The 24169-nt window shown below is 40.7% G+C and overlaps 1 protein-coding gene across 4 annotated transcripts in view; it reads right to left on the bottom strand.

The window, feature by feature from the left end:
- The window catches only part of LOC139608134 (glucocorticoid receptor), a 67194-nt gene extending 43325 nt beyond the window's left edge, over window positions 1-23869 (bottom strand). For 2 of the 4 annotated variants that reach the window (XM_071461628.1, XM_071461629.1), the window contains exons 1-2: window positions 23544-23721; window positions 20851-22130 (exon numbers count right to left, since the gene is read on the bottom strand). In XM_071461628.1, coding sequence (XP_071317729.1) covers window positions 20851-22130; window positions 23544-23684 — 1421 coding nt within the window. In that variant the 5' untranslated portion in view covers window positions 23685-23721. The other 2 variants (XM_071461630.1, XM_071461631.1) reach the window with 2 other exon arrangements.
- Window positions 23870-24169: the final 300 nt, after the last annotated feature.

The raw sequence follows: 24169 nt of genomic DNA, 5'->3' as shown, positions 1-24169 counted from the left end.
CACAGAGCCGCTTAGCACCGTTCCAAGACTTACTGAGAACATTAAAAGTTATTTTTCCACATTACAAATTACGGCTTAGTCCAGCAGTTACAAGATACAGAAACAACATGCTGGGCTTCTATTTTGTTGATGTAAAACAGACCAGATGTACCTTCCTCTGGTATGTTCTGGATCCTGCCTTGTTTAAAAGCTGCTAAACTACCAGCTGCATTCGGCTAATTCACATGCTAAGCCATACCATAGATGTAATTAACATAAAACAGCTGTGGAGCTGCAGTGCAAAAGATGTTAGAAAATATCATCAAAATTCAGTGTATAAATGCAACAAGCTGCTCCAGCGGGAGGCATTCGAAAAATACACACAGTTTCTTATGCATTGAGCTCCAGGGTCGCTCTCAGTTCTTTTTCTCTTTGCTAACAACAAACGCAGAAAATTCGCAGGTCATGCTTAACAGATAAGCACCATAGATAGTAAAATATGTTCAAAGGTATGCTGTTTCATGTTTTAGAATGCAACTGCCGTGGAATCAAATGACCAATCACAACAAATTTGTTAGCTTGTTGCTAAAGTGAGACAATAGTAATAGTACAAATACAAATACCATTATGTACTCCATAATGAATTAATGAAAAAGGAGATAATGGCCAAGCCCAACCCATAATATTGTTACATTATCAAAGTAACTCCTGTGTGTCTTCATTGATGAACACTGAGCAGTAAAATTAATTTAGAAACGGGGATTTACAGTGAAGAAATATATTTCTGGCCCCAGCAGCTGCTTTCGCTGTCGGCGTTGCACTGTAGTAGTTCATAATGTAAACAGTTGACTGACTTCACTCCTACGCAAGTAGCACCAAATTCTTCCTACTTCGATTGGTTCAACTTAAAAAGCATCAGATTTTAACGGTGTTAAAATTGACCTTGGAGCGACCACACTGACAGAACAGGGTGACTAAGAGCAGTGAAGCTGCCTCACTCACAGCATTATTTTTTCACACCAGCATCAGCCTGCAGTCTGGGAGCAAGGCAGTCTTTCCAGTTAATGTTGACTCCTGCCCACCAGCTTGTGACCAAGTCACCCAGATCTGGTTCTGCACCATATTTCAGGCATTTATCCAACTGTGTGATGTTTCAGGGATGGGCTTTATAAGGAAATAGTTAAGCAGAGAGGTTTAGTGTCGCTCAAAGATGTGATACATGACTGTTGCCTACAAATTCTGGGGGGGTTAAGCTTGGATTTTGTAGAATATGACTACTATATAAATGTACATTTAATCATGTACCTGGGACTTCATAAATCCAACTCTATTCTTATCAAATAAAAATGACACTAAGCTGTAAATGGCTTCCCCTGACAACTTGTTTTTGATTTTCAGAAAAGGAAACAAACACATTTTACTCAGTAATAAGAGGTTACTGGCTAAAATCAATCAGAAAGGAACCAACCAAAGGCTAATGAATTCTGGCAAACACCATTTGCCATTTCAGTAGGGGAGTAGGAGGAGGAAGAGGAAAGAGTGATGAAACAGTGCAGTGAGATACAGAGAAAGGACAGAAGAGAGTAGAGCAGAGAAAAGGAGAGAGTGTCAGCTTTAATTAATGCATAAAAGGTTGATATATGTTAGTAAGGAGGGGATTGTGGAGGCAGAGGTGAGCACACAGCAGCAGCTGAGCAGGCAAGGCATTGATCATGTAATCAAATGGATCAAATAATCATTCTTGTTAATCATTTATCAAGCATAAATGTCAATCAGTGCTTGTGCCAACATCCCAAATGTGAGTATTTGCTGCTAGTTTTGTTTCATATCATTGAACATTTCATATCCAATCAAAAAATTAATTGACAGATATAAAAAAAGGGGGGGGGGGCAGTTTGTTGCAGCAGAGATGATAATAAGTTTGAAGACGCAAATTCATTTATGTGTGTGTTTGCAGTAGCAGTTTTCCAGCACACACAATTATTTAATCCAACTTCACCATATTCAAATGTCAACAATCAATAGTTTTTTCCCCTGATGCTCCTGGAATGCTAGTGCTTTCTCTTCTCTGCTCTTATTTCTTACTTCTTTTTTTATTTTTATTTTCTGGGAAAGATCACTTGAGAATGTGCACCATATTTCCTCTGCGTACGAAAGATGTGAGAAGAAATAGGTGACCTACATGTGGCAAATAGGAAGCTTCTCAGGAATTTCAGCAAGAGCAGCCCTGGTTCGCAGCTTCAGAAGAATAACAAAGTTACAGCTGCCTCTTAAACAACATGAAAGCACAGTACACAAACAAAGCTGAGCCTTGCACAGACTGGTTTTGGCCAACATTCAGCTACTGAGAGAACAGAGAAAACAAAGTCTGATTAAAAAAAAAAAAAAAAAAAAAAAAAAAAAAGGCGGTACAGTAGTTTCAGAGGACAGCAAACAAACAAGACAAGAGGGGAGAAAAGAGTGAGTTAGAGAGTGTTGGAGAGAGAGAAAACCCAGAAAGCATGACATGAAGAAACAGCGAGAAGGGGCAGAGAGTGAGAGAAAGCATCAGGGAGAAAGCAGCACAGACAGATATAAAGTGAGACTCTGGCTGAGCTGGACCAAGGCCCATTTACAGTAGAGCTTGTCGGGCCCCTCCTTCTTCTTTCCTCCTCTCTCAGACAGTTGCAGAAAGAACAAGGAGGAATGTTCTTCGACAGAGCCAGAATTACGGGCAGCACAGTTCTTTGCTTCTGAATTATGTGACGAATGCCCAAATGGCAAAATAGAGATTTTGCTGTCACTGAAACACCAGCGGCAGCACTTCTCTGTAGTTACAACAGTAACATTGCCCTTTACCTGGGGGCCTGCACGCTTTGCTGGTCAACAGCAAGCAAGAGTAATGGCAGCTGCAACTGCCTAAGACAACGAAACAACACCAAAGAAATGGAATCACGTTACTTACTACGTAAGAGAGTGGTGACTAGAGGCTTCTCTGTGTGCAGCCGCCTAGATAGCATCTACCGTAGCCTCTGTTGTGAGGTCTTCAGGGGGGATATGTAAATTGCAGCTACAGAAAATAACCTGGGTTGTACTCTCCACCTCTAAACTGAATGACTGTCAGCATGCACATCAGTAGTGAATTCTCAACCTGTGTGCACGGCTAACCTGTTCGAGCACCTCAAACAAAAGCATGCAGTGGGAACGGGAGCAACAAGCGCCTGTTCGAGCCTCTGATGCTCAGTCGCATCCCAATTCCAAAACCACAACTAAATAGCAGCAAACTTTAGCTACCTACCCGTCCAGTATCACCACATATTACAAGACAGGTTATCGATGTTATTGTAGTTACTTGTTGATAATGCACATGTACGGTATATAATTTTAATAAAGAAAACATTTTTTTAAATCATGTTTTATCTTCATGTAAACAGAAAAAAATAATAAATTTAAATATAATAAAGAATCATCCATATCACAGCCAAACTGTCTGATTCTAAAGCAATAATTCATGCTATGGTATTATATCACTTTAAAGCACTGCTTCAGTTTTCAGCAAATTAAGTCCCCTATCATTGTTTAATTTACCATAGTAGGGCTCTAGGCAGCTGACCGTACTGCAACCATTCTGTTTTTCAAGCCACATTAGAGAGGAAATGAAAACTGCATGCTTTAAATGAGAAACAAATGGCATAGTTAGCAGTTCACAGACCCATGCATTGTATTAGACAAAAATTAACCCAAATAATTACACTTTAAATAATCATGACTACTAAGCCAGACTGGTCATTGCATGAATATTAAGTCATTTAATACAACTGGACAGCATGATTTCTTTTTTTGTTAACTGATAATGTTTCTTGAGACAGTGTAGTGTACAATAAAAACTAAGATAACTAAAGTATCACAGCAGACAGTTTCCTGTTCCTGACAAAATAAAGAAATGCATGATTTAGTCTTCGTGGTTTTCTTAGGGGCACAGGAACAGCCCGACTACAGCTCGATCTCAGTTAGATAAACAGCTACAGGCTCTGCACTGTCTGGACCCTGCTTTAATTTAAAAATAACACACACATTAACAGGAGAAGTAGTGTGCGTGATTGGACAAGGTGTGCATGGCAGCTAGGCAAAAGTTTTCGACCAACTATAAAATGACACCTTAATAATTAATTAATAATTATGTCTTATTGAGCTATATTTGTTATTTCATTTTTGTGAGAGCGCACTTGTAAGGATTGGTTAATTCTGCTTCCAGCACATTCATCAACTTCAGTCAATAACCTCAAGTTAGCCACACTCCCCCTGTTCTAGCACCCTGGGATCTGAGACCCCTGCTCATAACTTGTCTATTAAACAAGCTAAGTACTTGTAACACTGCCAACCCCTGACATGCAAAGTCAATATACATTTGGAATAAAATATTAACGGCACATGATGAATGCATTAAAGAATAATCCGACTGCATGTTTATTTGTGATGTATGCACCCTTTTGTGCTAAAAAGGGCCACCCATGACTCCAAGCAGCTAAATCATAGCTTTGTGTGGTGCATTAAAGGTATGCATGACAGGCCAACACCAGACCTCCAAAAATGAGCTGCTCCAATCTGCCTCAATACAGCTTTGAAAGGTGTTACATAATACTGCTGGCTGGCTTCCAAGCATGAGTGAAAGGACATGAAAAACCAGATATGGAGGAACTGAAAATTGCCCGTGACCAAATTCTTAGAAAACAGATCCAACCAATCACATCATAAGGCAGGATGCCATTTTTTTCAGTAGCCTGAAACAAGGAGCCCATAGTGACAGGAGCTTTCTGTAAACGTGTTGCAAGCATGAAAGATTAACAGATACAGATTTCACATACCTTTACATCTGAATGTGTTCCCATTTCTTAACATATTTTTTCCACCTGTTACTTTCTGTTGCAACCTATCCACAAGGAAAATGATGACAAACCTATGCCTAAGTTCAGGAAGCTGCTGCAACAGTTAGCTAAGGTCCCACTTTAAACAAACATGCTGCTTTATTGAGAAATAGAATCACACTAGAGCTGTGCACTTTTGTGGCACACATTGCAGGGTGCAACTGCAAAATGCCTTCTGAGAATTCAAGTTCAAGAAGGGCCACACTCTTGTTAACACTGTGAAGCTATTTCTGCAAGGCAATATGACCAGACAGTAGCTTCAGTTGCTGGCTGTCAAAATAGCCCAGTTTACGCACATCAAGCCTCTGCTAAATTGCTGTTAAAGGATGAAAAAGTGAGACAATTACATTTAAATAGCTCACATCAAATAAAACATGTAGCTTTCATTCTAAAATGATTAAGGGAAAAGCCAGCGTTGTATTTGTTTTTCCCTGTAGCTTAGGGAGAATGAGGTCCAGCTATGGGCTACTCAGGAAACTAGTGCAAGTCTGTTGCGTGCCTAAAATGTGCCAGTGTTTCAAAACACCAAGCAGCAACTTCCAAGGCTGAAAAATGAAGCCAAAACAGAAGTGCCAAAAACTGCACCTTCTCGAATGGCCACTTGAGGCTGACTCCAAAAGCAAGCCAATCCCCAAAGACTCCCATGTTAAAATGCTCAACTTTACAGCAGAAATAGACATGTTTACAGCCTGGTAGAAAAACGGTTTTGGTCTCTATATCTAATTTCCTTATTCATGGCAAGTGTGGGGGGGGGGGGTAAATTTTTATATAACTCACCTGTTTAAATTTTATTAAGGATTAAAGTTAATAAGTGCATAACTGAGGCCCTGCTGCTTTGAGTTACAGGCGAGTGAGCGTACGTTTGCCACAAACCGGCATGCACCAATATCTGAGCTCCACACATGCCACACCTCTTTGCTCATTTTTGGATTAGCCTGGGGTTCAGCGGCGTCAGGCACTGTTAAGACGGTGACAGCACACTCTGAACTTCAAAACCACTCTTCAGAAACCTATGGTTGACGCGTTGGAGGCCGCATCCATCTGTATATACAGTCTATGCACAACACAAGGCAGTGCAAGGTTGCAGTCCAAACCAGGATCCTCTTCTCTAAACAAACAGACAGCAAATAACAGAAAGAGAAAAAGAAAGAGCGACCTGATGCACTGCTCTTGTGTCGTAATGAAATTATTTACATTTCTGCGCCTGTGAAACCGAGGCCACTTTTCAGCGTGGAGTTTAGAGCTGGTGACTGATTTAGCCGGGAGGAGTGTTGACCGAGGTGATGCGTTGTTTTTTTCCTGTAACAGTTTAGTAGCACCACTTCAAAGCAGCTCAAGATATATTTACTTCCATTTAAACCATTCATCACTACAGTGTGTTTGTCAGAGCACAACTATGCCAGTAGCTCATCATATCATAATAAATTAAGAACATATCAATAAGAAACTTAGGCTATTATTACAGCCCAATTCGCTGACAGTACCTGACCCAAAAATCCCACTTTTAGACGTGTCCCACTTTAAGTCCTCCACAATGCAACTTTCTCTCACACACACTCACCGTCTTCTCCTTATCGAATACAATTAAGGGAAGAAAACGAGAAGGGCGGGGATGGTAAATGGTCCATACCTTACTGCTGCAGTAAATGTCAAGTGGCTGATTTATTGCCAGCAAACACTGAACCTGTTCAGCATGTATGACAGATATATATATATATATATAGTGTGTGGTGGATGAAATAATCCTGCGGTTCTCACTGCCTCTTGCAGAGCATCTAACTCACCACTACTTTACTGAAGACAAGTAGCCTGATAAGAGCAAGGACATGGGTAATATTCTCTGCTGTAGTCTTTGAGAAATGAGAAATGTTGGATTTATAGTGCAACATCTGGGCTGAGCAGAAAGAAAGAAAGACAGAGAGAGAGAGAGAGAGAACAGAGAGAGAGAAAAAAAGAAATGAAGCAGAGATATACCTGAAAAGGCAAAAGAGACATTTAGAAAGCGTCTACGCCAGAGACATCAAAGACGGAAGAGAGTCTAGAGGAAAAGGAAGAGGGTAAGGTGTGTGGGTGGGTGTTAGGTATATCGCCTTTGTTAATGATTCTGTGTTTCAGAACTAAATACACGTTTTTGGTAGGAGTGAATAGATGTTGCTGTTGCATAAGGGGTCCTGATCCAAAAATGATCTGCCAACAACTGAGAGCAGAAGCAGAAATGTTGGGTTTTCTTAGAGCTACAGAGCAAACAATCATCAATTCATTCAGCAATCATTCTCAGCACTTTATAGAATGTTTCAATTTATCCGTAACGTTCAGCTCGTAAAATGTCAAAAATAATGACAAAAACCCACCTCACATTAATAGAGCCATATCTTAAAATTGTGCATTTGTTCTGACAACCATTAGCCACACTAGCAGCTCAGAGAGACTGTACTTGTCAGCATGCTACATGCTAACAAAGACAACATTAACCTGTCGATGTGTAGCAGCTATAATGTTTTTCAGTGTTTACCATTCTGATTCAGTGAATTACAGAGCACAGGTAAAGCTGAATGGTATGTCATTAGTTTTTGCAGGCACTTTGTCATAAACCAAAACTGCTGGTTACTACATTGCATCCAGATGGTGAAGCAAATGCCTGCACCCCATTTCATGCTGATCCATCCAATAGTTGATAAGATATTTCATTTAAAACCACATATGTCAACCTATTGTTGGCAGTTCAGAGCATCACCAAAGTCATTAGGATTCACTATCTGAGAACCAGGTTTGTCTATACAAACTTTTGTGCTAATCCATCCACTAGATTTTGACATATTTCAGTCTGGACCCGAACCAACCAACCCTACATCCCGACTTCAGTTGGTCATTTTACAATTTCATTGATTATGTATCAAAAAATCGATAAATTGTCTCATGGACATTTCAGCTTGGTTCTGAGATTTAAATTAAGCTGAGCTCCAAAAGCTCCAAAAGCAGAAGCTTTGAAACAATCGTTTCAAAGCTTCACACTGTCGATAATGGTGTATCTCAATGTCTGGAATGTGTTTTTCTTGTTGTTCATCAATTAATTGCAGAAAATCATATGTTATAATGGGGAAAAAAAAGCTCTGACCTCAACTATACTGTGAGCAATAGCAGGGGTAACCCTAAACCTAACAACAACTTAAAAGAGGCACAAGCTTTGAAAGCCACTGGTGTTCTCTCCACATTTGAATTTTGGCCAACTTATGTCAATAAATAAGCAATAAATATAGCATGGCTGGCAGGTTGCATCTTCCACCACATGGGTCTATTTCCAACATTGTTTTGGCAAGACAGAAACTGGCACACTGAAAGTCCCAGTATCGCATTATCATCTCAAGCTAAAAGCGCCGTTTAAAATAGTAGTCTGGCCTTAGCACTAGCTCTGCTTTAAATAGACAAGCTCCAGACACAGAGGGGCTTCTATTTTAAAGAATGACAGAATGGTGGCTGAGAGGTGGGTCAGTATTCCCAAACAAATGAATAAATCCAAATAGAAAGAGGGACCAAGGTGAATTTACTTAAGTTACTGCAGGGACTGAAAAGTTCTGTAAAGAAAATCTTTTGGCAGTTATTACAACAGTTTATGAGACTGCCCAGAACAAGAGTAAGGTAAGAGAAATAGATAAATAGAACAGACGCAGAGAGAAAACGGGTCAAGGCACAGATCTACCACAGTATCCCCCCTGTAGCTAACCCCACATGCTGTACACAGACACCAGTCAGTGATAAACACAGGCACCCACCAGCCTGTCAAACCAGCTGCTTGCTTAGTCAGTCTACGTCTTAAACACAGTCTACGCCCATTTTAGTGTTGATATCAATGCAGACAGGAGCAGCATATCTCCACCCATCTACACAAACAGAATATCTTTCCCCATCACAAACATTTCTGCAAACACTGCTGCTGCATCCACAGTCTGAGAGTCCTTCTTTCACAAAGAAGTTTCTGTTACTTTATTTCTGGACTTTTTATCGTCTCTCAAGAAATTTGCTCAAACTCAAACTTAATCTGGCTGGTTCTTGAAATGGCGTGGCATGTTTTTAATATTTTATCTGTTATTTCTTTCATTGCCATTTAGCTGCAGGATCAAGTGGACACTGTGATCTAAATTTACTGGAGGAGCATGACACATTAAAAGCTTGGGGGGGAAAATGAGACACTGCTTTCACAGCAGACCACAACATCTCAAGTGCTTCCCAGTGTTGACTTTGGAAAAACTAAAATGTAGCGTGGATGTCGGTCACAACCAGGGTTATACTTTGAACAAGCTGCTCTCTGGCTGTGCAGCAATGGCGCGGGCAAAGACATCTAGTTTAATATATAAACTCCTTATGATGACAAGTTCAAGCTGTCCTAATACCAGAGGCACGACCCAGACTTTACCGACTTGTTGAACTAAACTACTGGCAAAAATATTAATGTACATTCTCCCAGCCATTCAACTAAGAGGGACACAGCCCAATACCACTTCTTAAATGTTCCTTTGAAAAATCTTTAAAAAGTTTTACAGGAAATAAAATGTCTTTTATATAACATGTACTGTAACTACTGACAGCACTGCTGACAGTTTTTGACAGTTTACTACAGTTTATCTGGTCACTGAACTGAAAAGCTTAACAGATCCTGTTATCAGCTTGTAATAGCAGTGTATTTCAACTTTCAGGATAGAGCCTGATTTAAGTGCACAGCAGTAGCTCAGCAAACATACAACAAGAAGTGGGTCACCTAGAAGTATAAAGGCTAGACCCGTCCTGAATCTCATTAATGATGCTTTGACCGAGGCTAAATAAGGTCATTATCAAGTTTTTCCTCAAACCAGCTGGAAAGGATCTTAAGATTACACAAAGTGTAAGCCTGAACAGCAGCTTCAGGGGGATGAATGTTTGCCTCCACATGTACAGTAACATCGCTCAGGTAAATCATTGATCGGCCTACGGCACAAGGTCCTCTGCGTTGTCTGGTGACAACCTATGAAATGCAGAAATCAGGGCTGCATGCTGACAGTTTCTTTTGTGTGTGTAGATAGGTGCGTATCTACACGTGCACTGCTAAAAAAAAAAAAAAAAAAAAGAAAAAGTTGATGATAGTTCTATAAAACAAAATGAAATGCAATTTATTTTAACTTAAATTTAATCAAATACATTCCACTTGCAATTTTTTTATGCAGCTTAACCTGTTAGTGTGACAATCCATCGACTTCCACATTATTAGCAGTTACAGCTAAAAAAGACTGAAAGTCTTCAATAAAAGCTTTTTCATTTTCATTTTACACCAGCTGACAAAACTCTTAGCAAAAGCCCAGTAACACATATTAGAAAAACAAATAATATATGAATAGCTCTAAGTAATCAGTGATTAATGATAAGTAATCTGCAATTATGTAACAACCTGTTGGGGCTTTGGCATATGACATGCACTCTTCAGGGCTCCAGCAGATGGTCTGCAATTGATACTGTTGTAGATGTGTCTATGAATACAAATAAAGCTAATCTGCACTTCACAAACACAAACAGCTCTACACTCACATATATGATCCCCAGGGTCCAAAAGATGTCAGTAAGTGATATTTTACATTAGCTATAATTAAACGACCCTCAGCAAATCCAAGGCACTCGGCTTTGAGACTGGAGGGATTCATCAAGTTGCTCACATTTCAACAGGTCGGATGCTCACTGCCAGAGGGGTCTGAAGCTGTGGCCCCCTGCTGACAGTCTCCCAGGTTACTCTGCCACCCCGCTGACACAGAGTGTCAGGTGGAGGGAATACTCCTCTTATTTCTTGAAAACTAACCCAGTGAGAATAAAATCAGGAACACTCCTCTTTTAAGTGTTACTTGTACACATTGGTTTTAAACTCAGACTTAACCTCATCAGTAAAATCCAACAAGTCTCCAACCTAACCAGCCATGTACATAGGGCTGTTTGTCTCTACCCTTTGGTAAAACCCATAGGAGCATCAAGTGAAAAAGCAACCCTATTGCAGCAGGCATTCCACACCTACGTCATCATGATTACAATCCTAAACATGCAGAGTGTCCCGACAGGTGGCATACCGGACCTTCACCGTCATGGTTACAATGATAAATACATCAATCAACTGTCACGATTTGGTTAGGTTTAGGGCACAAAAACTATTCAGTTAGGTTTACGAAAAGATCATGGTTTGGGTTGAAATAAGTACTTCCTGAAGGTCAGAGCACCTTTGTCGTCATGGTGATGATAATAAACTCACAGTTAAAAGAAAGACCACTGACTGACAGTTTCTCTCGTGTCAAAGTCCTGTTTGGTCGACCAGTACATCCACCCCATCCTCCTCCTAGCACTGCCTTTGTTGCTCTTTACGTCACCTGACTTTGCTCCTGATGTAGTTACTAGAAATTATTACACTGGAGATCACCTAATAACAAAACTTAACTATGGGTCATAGTAAGCTGCTGGCACACATGACCTACGGGTTTGTTTGCTGAGGACAGTGTCATAAAATTATATGGACCAAAGTATCGCTGAGCTACGCTTAGTAAGTTGCATTAAATTTTAAAATTGATGATTACATTCACAGACTTAGCTCAATCTACACAGAGCTAAAAAAAATCACATGTTGACCAAGTGGAAATCAAACTCCCTTCAAAATGGGTCTACTTCTGTTTGTGGGGAAGATAAACAGATGAACTAACAGTGATCCTTGAACCTTGGCAATCAAATCAAGGCACACCCAGACCACTTTTCCTTTGGTCCAATCAGGAACGTCCAGAAAGCAAGGGACATGTGTATTCCTTCTATGGATTAAGGGCATTCCCCTTCTTTCTGACTTGGGAAGGAGGGATTAAACATCTGTGTTACAGATGAGAGACAGACAGAGAAGAAGTGGTGACGACCCACATTCAGACAGACAGGCTGCACGGCGCAAACAAACCAACAGTAAAGATTACAGAAAACACAGACTGGCACAGTGCCCAACTGCTCTCAGGGTTTGTTTTTTTTTTTACAGTAACAGGCCATCACTGGAAAGCAGCAAAGACAGGAAATTCCAACAACTTGATTTGTCGATCAGAAAACAAGCCGTGACACATCAGAGCATTTACGGGACTTGCAGTGTAACACAGCACTTACAAAGTATAATGTTGGTCTTCCTGCCTGAGTCTTTGATTTCCCCCTGCACCAACATCATAAAAACAAAAGCTCACACTTGTTGTCTGAATCAGTTCAAACAGAACAGATAATGAAACACATTCATCTCACAAGGCGAGGAGGAACGACAGAAAGATGGTGGAGGGAAAAAGATTGTGAGCCAAACAGCGGCAGGAATGTGGAATGATACACTTTACTCACAAAATTAAAGAAGACTTGTGATTTCAGGGAGTGCTTTAAAAAAGACTGTGTGCTTTATAGAGATAAAGTTTTATTTATTATTTGTTTATTTTACAATATTTGGTGGGACTAGATGCAACTAAAAACTGAATGAACCATTGTCAGAGGCAGAGATATTATAGCTGAGGCTGATGTGAGAGGACACTGTTACACGGCTAACATCAACCTTTAGGGAAAAAGAGGCACTGTATCACATTGACAAGAACGAGTGAGTGAGGCAATTGTTTCGTCACGATCTAGTTAACTGATCTTATCCTGAGATGATGCATTAGGATCTTCCCATTTCAGCCTCTGAAAGGAAAATGCGTTTCTGTAGACTGTCTCCATTGATTAAGCTCAATCATGGGCAGACAGCTAACAGGTCAAAGGAAATACATAAATAAATGGTTGAAACAGAACAAATGTAGAGGCTTCCGCCCAGAGCTCAGTGGCTCATTAAATGGTTTGGAGTATGAAAATGATGTGAATCATATATTATGGCATTTGCAGTCACCAGAGCTCCACCCAACTGTACACCAGTGGGAGATTATGCAGCAACATGTTACCACCAGCATTATCACTATAACCAGCAATGACACTGCCTGGCTCTCTCTTTTAACTGTCTCTCAAATGTTTGCTCAAATATTAGCAGTGAACCTCCTCCACTAACCAGTTTACTCGGGAAAACCATGTGATCCGTCAAATTGTTGCTTTTTCAAATTGCTGCTTTTCAGTTTCTATATTTTTTTTTTCTAAACACACAAGAGTTTTTTTGTTTGTTTGTTTACACCAAGCACCATGTTTCCAAGATTTGGTGCACTGTCACGCAGCTTTAGTAATGTACATAACAACTGCTCAAACCAACACTTGCAACACAGTGAACACAACGCAGAAGACACACAAAGCTGTATAGATGTGCGAATCAGCCTCATCTTTGTAGTAAACGTACCAATAACCCTAATAAATAAACAACAATAGTAATAATAATAATAATAATAATAATAATAATAATAATAACAACAACAATAGCTATTTTTCATGCCAAAGTGGTGTAGAGGACAGAAGGGGCAGTGGCCAGGGCCACTTTAGCCACCAGACTCCACACTTCCTGTTTCCTGCCCGAGTTGTTGCCAAACATAATAAGCTCAGTCCTCTTTTCATCAAGTGAGTCAGATCAGTCATTGCTATATTTATGCTCGCTCCTGTCATATCACAGTTTGCTCACAAAACTTTTTTTTTTTTACGTGAATGTAGCTGAGGAAGCATTAGCAGGAAAGACATAACCTGCTGTGATTATCATCATCATGCTGTCAGTTTTTGGTCCTATTGCTGGAAGCTGAGCTGGGTTACACTGCTAAGTAAGCCATCAAAAGAGCGGGGAGGATGAGGAGGAGGGGAGTTATGACACATGCACAGATATGCACTCCCAGGAACTTTCAAGCTCATTACTGAGGGCCATCACATAATTCACCACACCAAAATGTGTTAAGAAAGAATTCTGCTGGAGTTACCCAACAAGGACCTCACACTCTATTCTGAGTATTGTCAGTCTAAACCAAGTGATTCCTCCCAGCTATCTTCGCCAGCTATACACAGTCATCACATGATGTGCAATGAGACATTTGTGACTGTATGTGTTGTCTGTACAAAGTGCACAGTATGTGGCCATTAGGTTGAATGTGGGAAAACAACAGCATTTAAACACGTCCAAGCACAAGTGTCCAATCTCTCAGTGGCAACTCGACACAAATTTTGAAAAACACTAAGCAATATGCCATTCACAAAAAATGGCATTTTGCTTGGAGACAACTGTCCCACCTTGATATGAAGGAATAATGTCGCACAAAGTCAAGAACTTTAAGTTGCACCAATGTGTTTTTTTTTTCAATTAGCAGATATGATAACATGTAGATCCACCTGTTATTATATGACCAATGTACCATACTTTGGTCACTTAATGAGAATGGAGCAAACTGAATCCCCAAAAAAGAGCATGAGACCTAGTGACTGAGAAGAATATCCAGCATAATGCTGAAACAATTAACCAATTAGTCAATTAGTCAACTGACAGAAAATAATTTAAAAAAAATCTACAACAATTTAAATAAAGACTTTGAAGCAAAAGTGTTAAACATCAGCTGGTTCCGACTTCTTAAATATGATTAGCTGCTTTTTTAATATACATTTTTTATCATTGTAAATTGAAAATTTGTAGACTAACCATAAAAAAAACCCACAGACACACACACAAAAAAAAATCATTGACAGATTAATCAATAATAAAAATAATCATTAATTAGAGGTCTAGTCTAGTCCAGTGCACAAAATGGACAAAATAATGTATATTCAATCCAACCTGGTATGGGGCTGTTGTGTAGCTGTCTTTTTAAGTGGGATTAACAGGTGGTGGATTTACTGAAACACATCATGAATAAAAGAAAAACCCTTTGAATAGATGGCACAGTTGAGCCACCACACAGCCACAGTAAATTCATATTAAGTAACAGGATAATTACACCACAAACCGTCGCTCCAGAATTTAACAGAGTTGATTCAACACCTTTCTGAAAAGCTTTGCAAAAAATAGTACATTCTGTGGGGCCACTGTAGGCCTAATATTGATGGTTCTCTTTTATTTTGTTTTCCCATGTATTTCTTTAGCCCTGCAAAAAGAGGTTAAATACGTCATGTGACCTGTTACATGGGCCTCGGATATGTTCACAACAGCTAACACCAGTGTAAACAAGCCGTCAGCCACCAGAACAGCCTTAAAACAGCTTGGCTGCTAAGAGGTCTAGACCTCCTTTGGTACTTTGCACTGCAGTGACCCTTACCGAAGCCTACTTCAAAGACTCAGTACAGTAAACTAGAAAAGAGGGGGGGGGGCGACCAAGACGGGCAGAGGGAAGAAGAGTTACAAGATAGAGTGAACGAAATAGCATCTTGCTGAGAAATGCATCTTGGCACTGGTTGAGTTTAGGCTGCGTACATCAAGCCTCTTCAGGGAAGACCACCAGTATGGAATCGGCTTCAGCTGTCATTTCAACAATGAGTTAACCAAGCTGGAGACACTGCGTTTGAAAGTCTGCCTTTACACAAACCTTTTGGGGTATTCATTAATAACACTATGGCACATCTCCACACACTGTAAAACAATCACAGGACATTTCCACACAGACTGGATGTGAATGTCCCATCATCGTTTAAGGTTTGTCTGGCAAGTCCTGAAAACGAAGACTGCGTCGGTGTTCGCAAACGATGAAGGGTCAGGGAAATACACTAGAAAGTGAAAAATTAAACAGCAAGGTGCAGTGAAATGCAGCCTTGCATGCAGCAAAGGTTGTCAGTAAGCCTATTAAGCAACAGGAACTCAAACAAACAATGTGGATTGAGGTTGGCATAATCTTAGAGATTACAAATCCAGGAAACTGAGTCAACAGACAAAAGTCTGACCTAGTTTGTTTCGGGTTTGTTTCATCAACCTTTTGCCTGTGGCAGCTGTTGTGAAATGACTACAGGACACTTACAGCAGGACATAACATTCCCTGTGTGCAGTTTATAAAATGTATATGCATGGCAAGGTAAACAAGGACAGTGTTGTTCATCTAATGTGGTGAAAATTCAAATACGAAATTTAAGCAAAAGAGTGAATTACAAAATGTGTTAAAAATCAATACTACAATTTTAATGCAAATGTTTTTTGATACTGCGATATTACACAATATAATATTCACAAGCCAAATCCCATCACATAAGTAATCAATTTGATGATCAGTGTAATTAACCGTGTCCACCGTTCATTACATCCAACATAACATTCAATAATTCATTTTGATAGATTCTAGTTATGATGGAATTATATATTTGGAAAGCAGAGTTTTGTGAAATAATTACATGATATGATCAACCCAATGCAATTTACCTTAAAGCCAGTTATCACCCAGCCCTTCGACAAAATGATGTGTTCATAAATGCCAATGAAAGTGCCATATTATTATAATTACCCAATCTCAATTCAGTTGAACAATTTTGCCTTAGGCTGTTTTCACTTGAGTGATTTGTACCACACAGCTAGAAACAAAATCCTACGACAGAGTCACTACTTCCAGTAACAACAAAGATGATATCTCTGTTACTTGTAAGTAACAGAGATATCACAAGCACAAGCATCAGCATGTAAAGAATCCAACTCTAATACATGAAGGCGGGCAGGCAACCAGAGCACTGCACTCAGATCAAGCTGACATATAGCTCACGGGGAATTATAATAATAATGATCATCCTATTCATGATCACAGTCACCATCATCATTAACTTTCAAATTCTCATTTATGGAACACGCCCCACCAGTGCTGAAATCCATCACTACAAGTCACGTTTTCGTTTTCTGCTGCACAACTTCTCCCTTATTTTGGCCCCTTGGATCAGTCTCCCAAACTCTGTAGACTGTCCATTTTGTCCTGAGGCCTTATTCTGCAACCTCTATCCCAGAGGATCAGCCAGATCAGCTTTAGATTTGCAGCAGGTTCTTCCTCTTTATGTTTTTTTTCTCAAATGAGAAATATCTCCCTTTGCAAAATGCCACATAAAAGATCTTTAAAATATGTTGTTGTAATTCAGCAAATCTACATTTATTTAGAATATAACACATATATGCACATAAACTTTAGAATATTGCCCTCAGAGCATTGTTGTTGCGGCTGTTGCAGCCCCTTTATTCATTTATTTATTTTAATATTAACATAAAGATGCTACCGTCAGCATTAGATTAGGCTCTAAATAAAAAGGTGTCCAATGCACCTGTGGCACCAAACCACAGAAAGGGCTAAAAGCAATGCAAATAACTGCAAATTTGACATATGCCGAAAGGTTTTTTTGAAGAAGAGCATGAAGCACATTGAACATCAGCAAACTCAGGGTCCAACTGTATCAGCAGAAAATATTCATTTGCAATTAAACAAATGTCAAACATGCGTGTGTGTGAGTGAGTGTCTGCTTTGACTTCTACAATCTGCCAATCTGCAGTACACTTCTAACATAAGAGTGTGTGTGTGTGTGTGTGTGTGTGTGTGTGTGTGTGTGTGTGTGTGTGTGTGTGTGCGTGTTTGCATGACATCTTCGTGTGCACAGCTTTCGCATGCCTTTGTGAAATATGCAGAGCTCTCAGGGGCCTATCAGGGGTGAATAGGTGAGAAGAAAAAAAGTCACTGAGCAGCAGTCTACGGAGAAAGAGGCAACAGCACACACCAGGGCAGAGCTGTACACGTGGCCTCTCAGCCACTGTGTGCGTACAAACATACACACACAGGAACACACACACGCGCGCACACACACACACAGGCTCTCTCTTGCTATCCATGGCTCTGCCCTCTCACAGACTGACGCAGGTAGCACAGCAACAGAGAAGATTTAACATCAGCTCTTCAACCTGTTTTACGGTCAGCATGACTCAGAACATTTTAAGATGAGATTTTAAACTTTTTAAAAGATGAAAAGAATGACGTGAAAAAGAGAAAGAAATGCCTTCTATAGTCGTTATCTACGTCATCTACGTTATCTGCTCCATGCAGAAAGCAGGCACTGCCATATATAAAAAATCAAATAAAGCACGAGTAAATTAACTCAGTGTCTACTTAATGAAAGGGCATCATGCTGTTTCAAGAATTTTCAAGAGCCTATCAAGGGCCCCTCTTCACCCTGAGCACGACGCATCAGCATTTGTCTATTTGGTTATCAGTTATATAACAAGAAGCTTGAGCCATGCAACATGATTGAGCCAAATTGTGTTCTGACTGTGCTGTAAATTCCCATAGCACAGCTAGGTGGGCTTCATTATATACAGTGCAGTACATGGAGTCGGTTGCTATGCTAAGCCAGCCATTTTTCATTACTACTTTAAGATACACTCAGATATACTCTAATGCAACATCACTGCAACAAAATACTACCTTTGGCAGATTATAAAGTAGTGCACAGCACACTATTTTTTCTGATGATATATGCCGTATTGAATTGCTATATTTCGCGTCCAGCTCCTGTGCATTTCCCTTATGTGATTATCTGCACCGGAACCCATGCATGCACACGTGGAAAAGAACAACACCAATCATTCTGCACTGAAAGATACAGAATAAAATATTGTCATGCAGAGATGAGACAATCAGTGGATTAGTCGATCAGAAATTAATCAGCAGCTACTATGATAATCAGCTGATTGTTAAAGTTATTTTTCAAAAAAAAAAAAAACCCAAAAAATATTTTCTTCTCTGTGTGTGACTGTTTTTGAATGTTGGTCAAACAAAACTAGACAAGTAATTTGAAGATGTCCCTTTGGAATTCATTCATTTTATAGACCAAATAATTCGATTTTATTTTGAAAAGCTTGAAAAGAGCTTCTACCTCTAATATAAATAAAGCCTTGATATAAAGTCTTATAATGATCTGGCCATCTATAAGTAATTCAATTTTGTGATAACTGTTAAATCTTAAATGTGATGTTTTAATAATTTCTGTATCATGATATCACCATGAGAATAGGACTGAGGAATGAGAATACTCAGCTGTGGCTGAAATATGCTTCACTGTTTAGGCCTTGCAGAGCATCAGTAGTGTGCATCAGAGGAACACATTATGAAAACACACGACTCCATGCTGGTGCAACGAATATCAACGTACCAGGAAGTAGCTTCGCAAAAACAGCACTGTGGCTCAGATTAGTGGCATTAGAAAACTGAGATTTTAAAAGCAACACTGCTTGCAATTTAATAAAATTAGCAAGTGATAAAACACTGTTTGCCCCATAAAGAAGAGGAAAAAATACACATTTAAATATATTAAATATATATAATATAAAGAATTAATTAATTAATATAAATATTTTGTGAAGTGATTGAAATAGCAACATTTTAGGCTGCTGTCTTTGAGTTTTTACAAAGCTTTATGACCAACATTTGTGGACTAAGAGTCTACTGTTTGTTATATGTATAAAGAAAAACAGTGACTAGAGGAGATAAGAGTTAAACCATGACAAAGAGACTTTTCCACAGTTTAAATTGGTTAGCAGCACAACAACCCTGGAGCATATCAGTGTGACAGCAGGGAGATAACACTAGCTGACACCCGTGTTCATCTTTGACTTGTTTACAAAGCAGCCTGAGCCAAACAAACTCAATGGCTCTTTTCAGAAGGACAGGACTGATTCACAATATTACCTTACATTTATCACACAACATCTTGGGATCTGCCTATTCAAGCCGTGTTCACAAAGAAGCTCATAGAGCAGCAAATTAATATCTGTCTTTCCACTCATTGCCAGTGCAGGTTTCAGGTAGTTTCTCCAAGCTGAAGTGAGGCAGGGCCCATCAGACACCTCTCATTCTCACTGCACTGCACATGTGCTACTTCCTCACAGGACTCATTTCCCTCTAATTAAACATGACCACACCACATCCTCACAAATGCACGTATCATGTTTTCTCAGTGAATCATTTCCTGTGGGATATCACTTTTACGTAACTCTGTGATATCTTTATAACCATAACCATGTTACGGCGCAATTTTGGAAAATTACTGCAATGTGGACCGTGGGCAAATTACGATAAATTACTGTGTACCAGAACAATTTCACAATTTTGCAAGAAAAATACAAAATTTCAAAATAAAATTCCTGGCAACCATAAAGCTGGAATCATCAAAGCTGCAACCTTTTTCTTATTGAAAAAAAATCCATGGCATTCATAAAATGTGATGTGATGTGAATGAATTGGAGCAATGTGTGTTCTGCTGTGGAGTGCGCTTATTGGAGGCGATAAGCACCAGATGCCTTCCCCCCAGGGACGCGAGCACTCCCTCCAAAAAAAAAAATTAAAAAAAAAAAAAAAATTAAATAAATAAATAATCATCACTGACAAAACATACAGCACCACTTGAGCACTCTCCGTTTTTTGGCTCAGTGAAATGATCTTTCTTATTTCAAACTGGAAGACTCATTTTCCAAACGCACACTGGAGGTGCCCTGACACACCACCCTGCACCTAATTTGATTTCAGGGGCAGTGCAGAAAGAAGAAAAACATTTTTTTAGAGGCAAATAATCTGGATTGTCAATTTAATGACTTCCACAATTTTAATCAACTTGTAATTCACTTCTAACTGTTCGTATCAATTGTCACCTCTTCAAAAAGTTTAAACAGCTTTTCTCATTTTTTAAATCACAAGGTTGAAATATACCTGTTCATAGAATTTATTTCCTGCTAAAATGCACTGAAGTGATTGCAGGGTCATTCTGCTAATTTTCCTTATTCTGAATATCAGATTTTTTTCTGATTTCAGAAAATGGCCAAAGATAAAAATGTTACTGAGTCTAGATCACAGGCGGTACTGAGGAACTAATCACAGCTAAGGCTACCATTCAGTAAGAATCATCATCATCTCTTTTCCTTGCACTCAAACTTTTACATATTTTACCATTCATAAAACCATCTTTGCACAGAAATACAAAGTCAAGCATACCATGAATGAAAGCACCAAAACCCCAGATCTGCCACAAAGACTTAAGTAAACAGAGCAGGATAAAGTCATTGTAAGCGACTTACCTGGAGAAGCTGACAGAAAAAGGTGCCAAGGCTGTGGTGGAGGAGAGCCCGTCGTCGGCCCTCTGTAACCCAGACGGCTCTCCATACCTGTTCCCCCTGGCCCAGCTCTCCCCCAACGGAGTTAGGTTCGAGTACATGCCAAAAGGCTTCTGGTCTTGTAGGCCCACTGTGGAGGATGGGCTGGCTTTGAAGTGGAAGCCAGGTCCTGCGCCGACTCCCATGGGTGAGGACATGGGGCCTCCGTGGAGAGAGCTCATGGCGCTCTGGAGACACTGCGACTGGCAGAAACTAGCGCTGTCCTGCTTCTCCTGTTTGACCACACCAGGAGTACGGATGCGTGTGTAAGAGTCATCGGGATCTTTCTCTTCCTTGATCATAACAGTGGAGAGAAGTGACGGCGGCTGCTGATGTTGATGGTGAAGCAGATGTTGCTGGTGCTGTAGTAGGTGGTGGTGCTGCTGCTGCTGCTGCTGCTGCTGCTGGTGATGGTGTATGGGGTGCTGCTGCTCCGTGCCGTTCACATTGGTACAGTTTCCTCCGTTACCCACCAGAGACTTTGCTTCCTTTAGCAAGCCACTGTCAGGACCGCCAACCCCGCTGCTGTCATGCAGGATGTTATCCAAGTGTGCCACTTCTGAATCCAACTCACAATCACTGATTTCTGGCAACGTATTCGGAAGGTCCAGGTCTTGCCATATCTCAGCATCCTCCATTAGGCGACTGCTGCTGCCATCCAAATCACAAAGACCAGCACCTGGATGTCCGCCGTAAGTTCCCAAGTCCTTTTCCAGAGAAAAGGTCCCCTCCTGTTTGATGTGCTGGGGGAAAAGGTCAGGCAGAGGTAGGTTGCCCAGGGCGGAGTTGCCTGAGGTGCTGATGACAGTGGTGGATGTCCTGTTCAGATCGGAAATACTCTGATTCAGCAACGGCACATTGTCCTCCACGTTGAACATACCAATATCCTGATGTTGCTGTTGCTGTTGTTTCTGTATTCTTTTGACTTTATCCTCCTTCATGTCTGACCCCTCACACAGGGCATGACACGGAGGGAACTCAAAGAGGCCCCCAAACTCGCCCTGGTCTTTGGTTCCACCCTGTCCATTTGGGGCCACCGTGGCCTGGGGCAGAGGCCCGGAGCCAGGCAGGTGCAATGCAGACTGGATCAGTGAACCAGCTGTGTCACCTGTATCTCTGCCTACTGTGACTCCTGTCTCCCCAAATGTCAGGCTGTCGTCTCGATTACCATTGAGCTTCAGTCCACCCTGATCCATTTCTTTGTCCTAAAGTGAGTTTAGGAGGGTATAAAACACACACACACACACACACAGTGAAAGAGAGAGAAGAGACAATGTTAGCCTATAAAAACACCTTTGACGGACAGAAAGAAACACACGCAGCTATTCCAGAGGAAAAAGTTAAAATGCTCATTGAAATATAGATCCTTCACAAGAATAGGTGCATGAAACACATGGCGCAGTGAAAAAGTGCAATGCTCCCGTTTTCTACTATGCCTCTGCCTATACTGGTCTCTTATTTATTTTCATTTTTCAAGAAATGACAGCAGCCAAATCAAACAGGCCTTCTCCTCCTCTCACACCCACACTGGAACAATATGGCAGAGGCTCAAATGGCACAAACCAAGCTGAGTGAAATTGGTGGGGGGGGGGGGAAAAAAAAGAAAATAAATCACTACAATGATTTTTCTTTGACCTGTGCACTCATCTCAAGAGTGAGGAGGTGCAACACATGCTTAGGTATAAGTTGTGTTACCCAATTTATAAGAAAGAGCAAGTTAACGATTCATTCAAAAATAAATAAATATAGTTATATTAAATTAATTAATAATAATTAATTCAAATACAATTCAAATACAACATCTGCAAATGAAGGCCGTTTGCATGTAAGGGCTCTACAGCTCACTCATTTATCTGTTTATCAATAACTATGATAGCTGTCATATCTTGAGGGGCAGAAATGAACGATCGAAGCAAGCTGCGGGAAGTTTTTCTGTTTCAAAGCCAGTGCCACTGAATAACACTTAAAGTTACATACGCACAAACAGGCCCACATCCTTTTTTTTTTTTTTTTTAAATGCAAATCACCGATCGGCTCTTTGTCTCAAGCAGCGGTCGTGACATTCTTCCTAGAAGACATGACTTCTTTCAGCATGCTGTGTAAAAGAAGGGCTTGTGTATGTGGACCTACATGCGCACTTACTTTGCGCATCTACCGCTGCACTTTGGCGCTTACAATTAAATCCCAGAACCCGTGGGGGTTCTGGTGGGTTCCTCTCTACAAAAATGTTTTGCCATTTTTATTACAGTCCTGGTGGAAAAATTAGAAAGATTTTTGTTTGGGTTATAGGTTTCACCACTTTCCCCGCCCACATAGTAGTGAAAACGCTGCTGCATACGGATTATATCGTAGCCTACACCCCCCCCCCCCCCCCCCCAGAATGAGGTGGCTGGTAGAATGCGTTGAAGAGGAAGTAATGCAGGCCTGCGGTGTGTTAAAGTTGAAAAACTTTTGGGTTTCCTTACTGTACTTTTCCTCCCGAGCAGCACAACACATCATCACAGCATTAGTGCAACCTGTTGGTGGTGATGGGAAATGCGCGGGTCACACGCCTACAGCCGGAGGGGCTGATAAGCAGCCGCCCCGTGGAAGTTTGTGCAACATTTTCTCTTTCTTACACAAAAATAAAACGGTTCCTCCGAGCGCTGGTGGTGACACTGTGCGTGCGCCACACGGTGCAGGGGCTGAGTGCGCCTGTAACGCAGCAGCGGGGACGCTCGCCGTCGGCCTACATCGGCGTTAACAACCAGTTTCAACATTTCTGCAGCGAAATCACAAGACAAGCGATTGCATCTGAAAGCAGACCGTACCTGTAGTAAGAAAAAAAAAAAAAAAATCAAAAAAAAAGAAATAAAAAGGAATGCACTCCACCGGTCAGGTCATCTCCCGTCAGTCCGAGTTGAAGAGAAAAATCGGAGAAATAACGCAATGTCCACACAGTCAAGCTCTCAAGTGCAACCCCTTCCTTGCAGTAATGTTGCGTGGTGAAATGTCAGCTGGGTTTGTCGCTGCCTCTCTCCCCGTCTGGCAGGAACACGCCCGCAATATCAACTATTTTCTTAAGTCAACAACGTCGCTGACCTCGCTGGAGCTGGCGATCCACCGTGTGCGGCGCCGTTTCGCCGATCTGTCCATAACTTTTAACGCACGTCGCCGGTAGAGGGTAGAGGAGGGGGCAGAGAGGGGTGGGTGATCGATCGGTCACTAGTTCGCAATCTGTGGACAAATCCGCTACGAATCGACA

This window comes from Trachinotus anak, unplaced genomic scaffold, assembly GCF_046630095.1.
Source record: "Trachinotus anak isolate AG129_WGS33_773 ecotype Australia unplaced genomic scaffold, CSIRO_AGI_Tana_v1 ptg000024l, whole genome shotgun sequence".
In the NCBI taxonomy this organism is placed as follows: domain Eukaryota; kingdom Metazoa; phylum Chordata; class Actinopteri; order Carangiformes; family Carangidae; genus Trachinotus; species Trachinotus anak.
The sequence above is the reverse complement of the archived record's forward strand: the minus strand, read 5'-3'. Positions and strand labels throughout refer to the sequence as shown.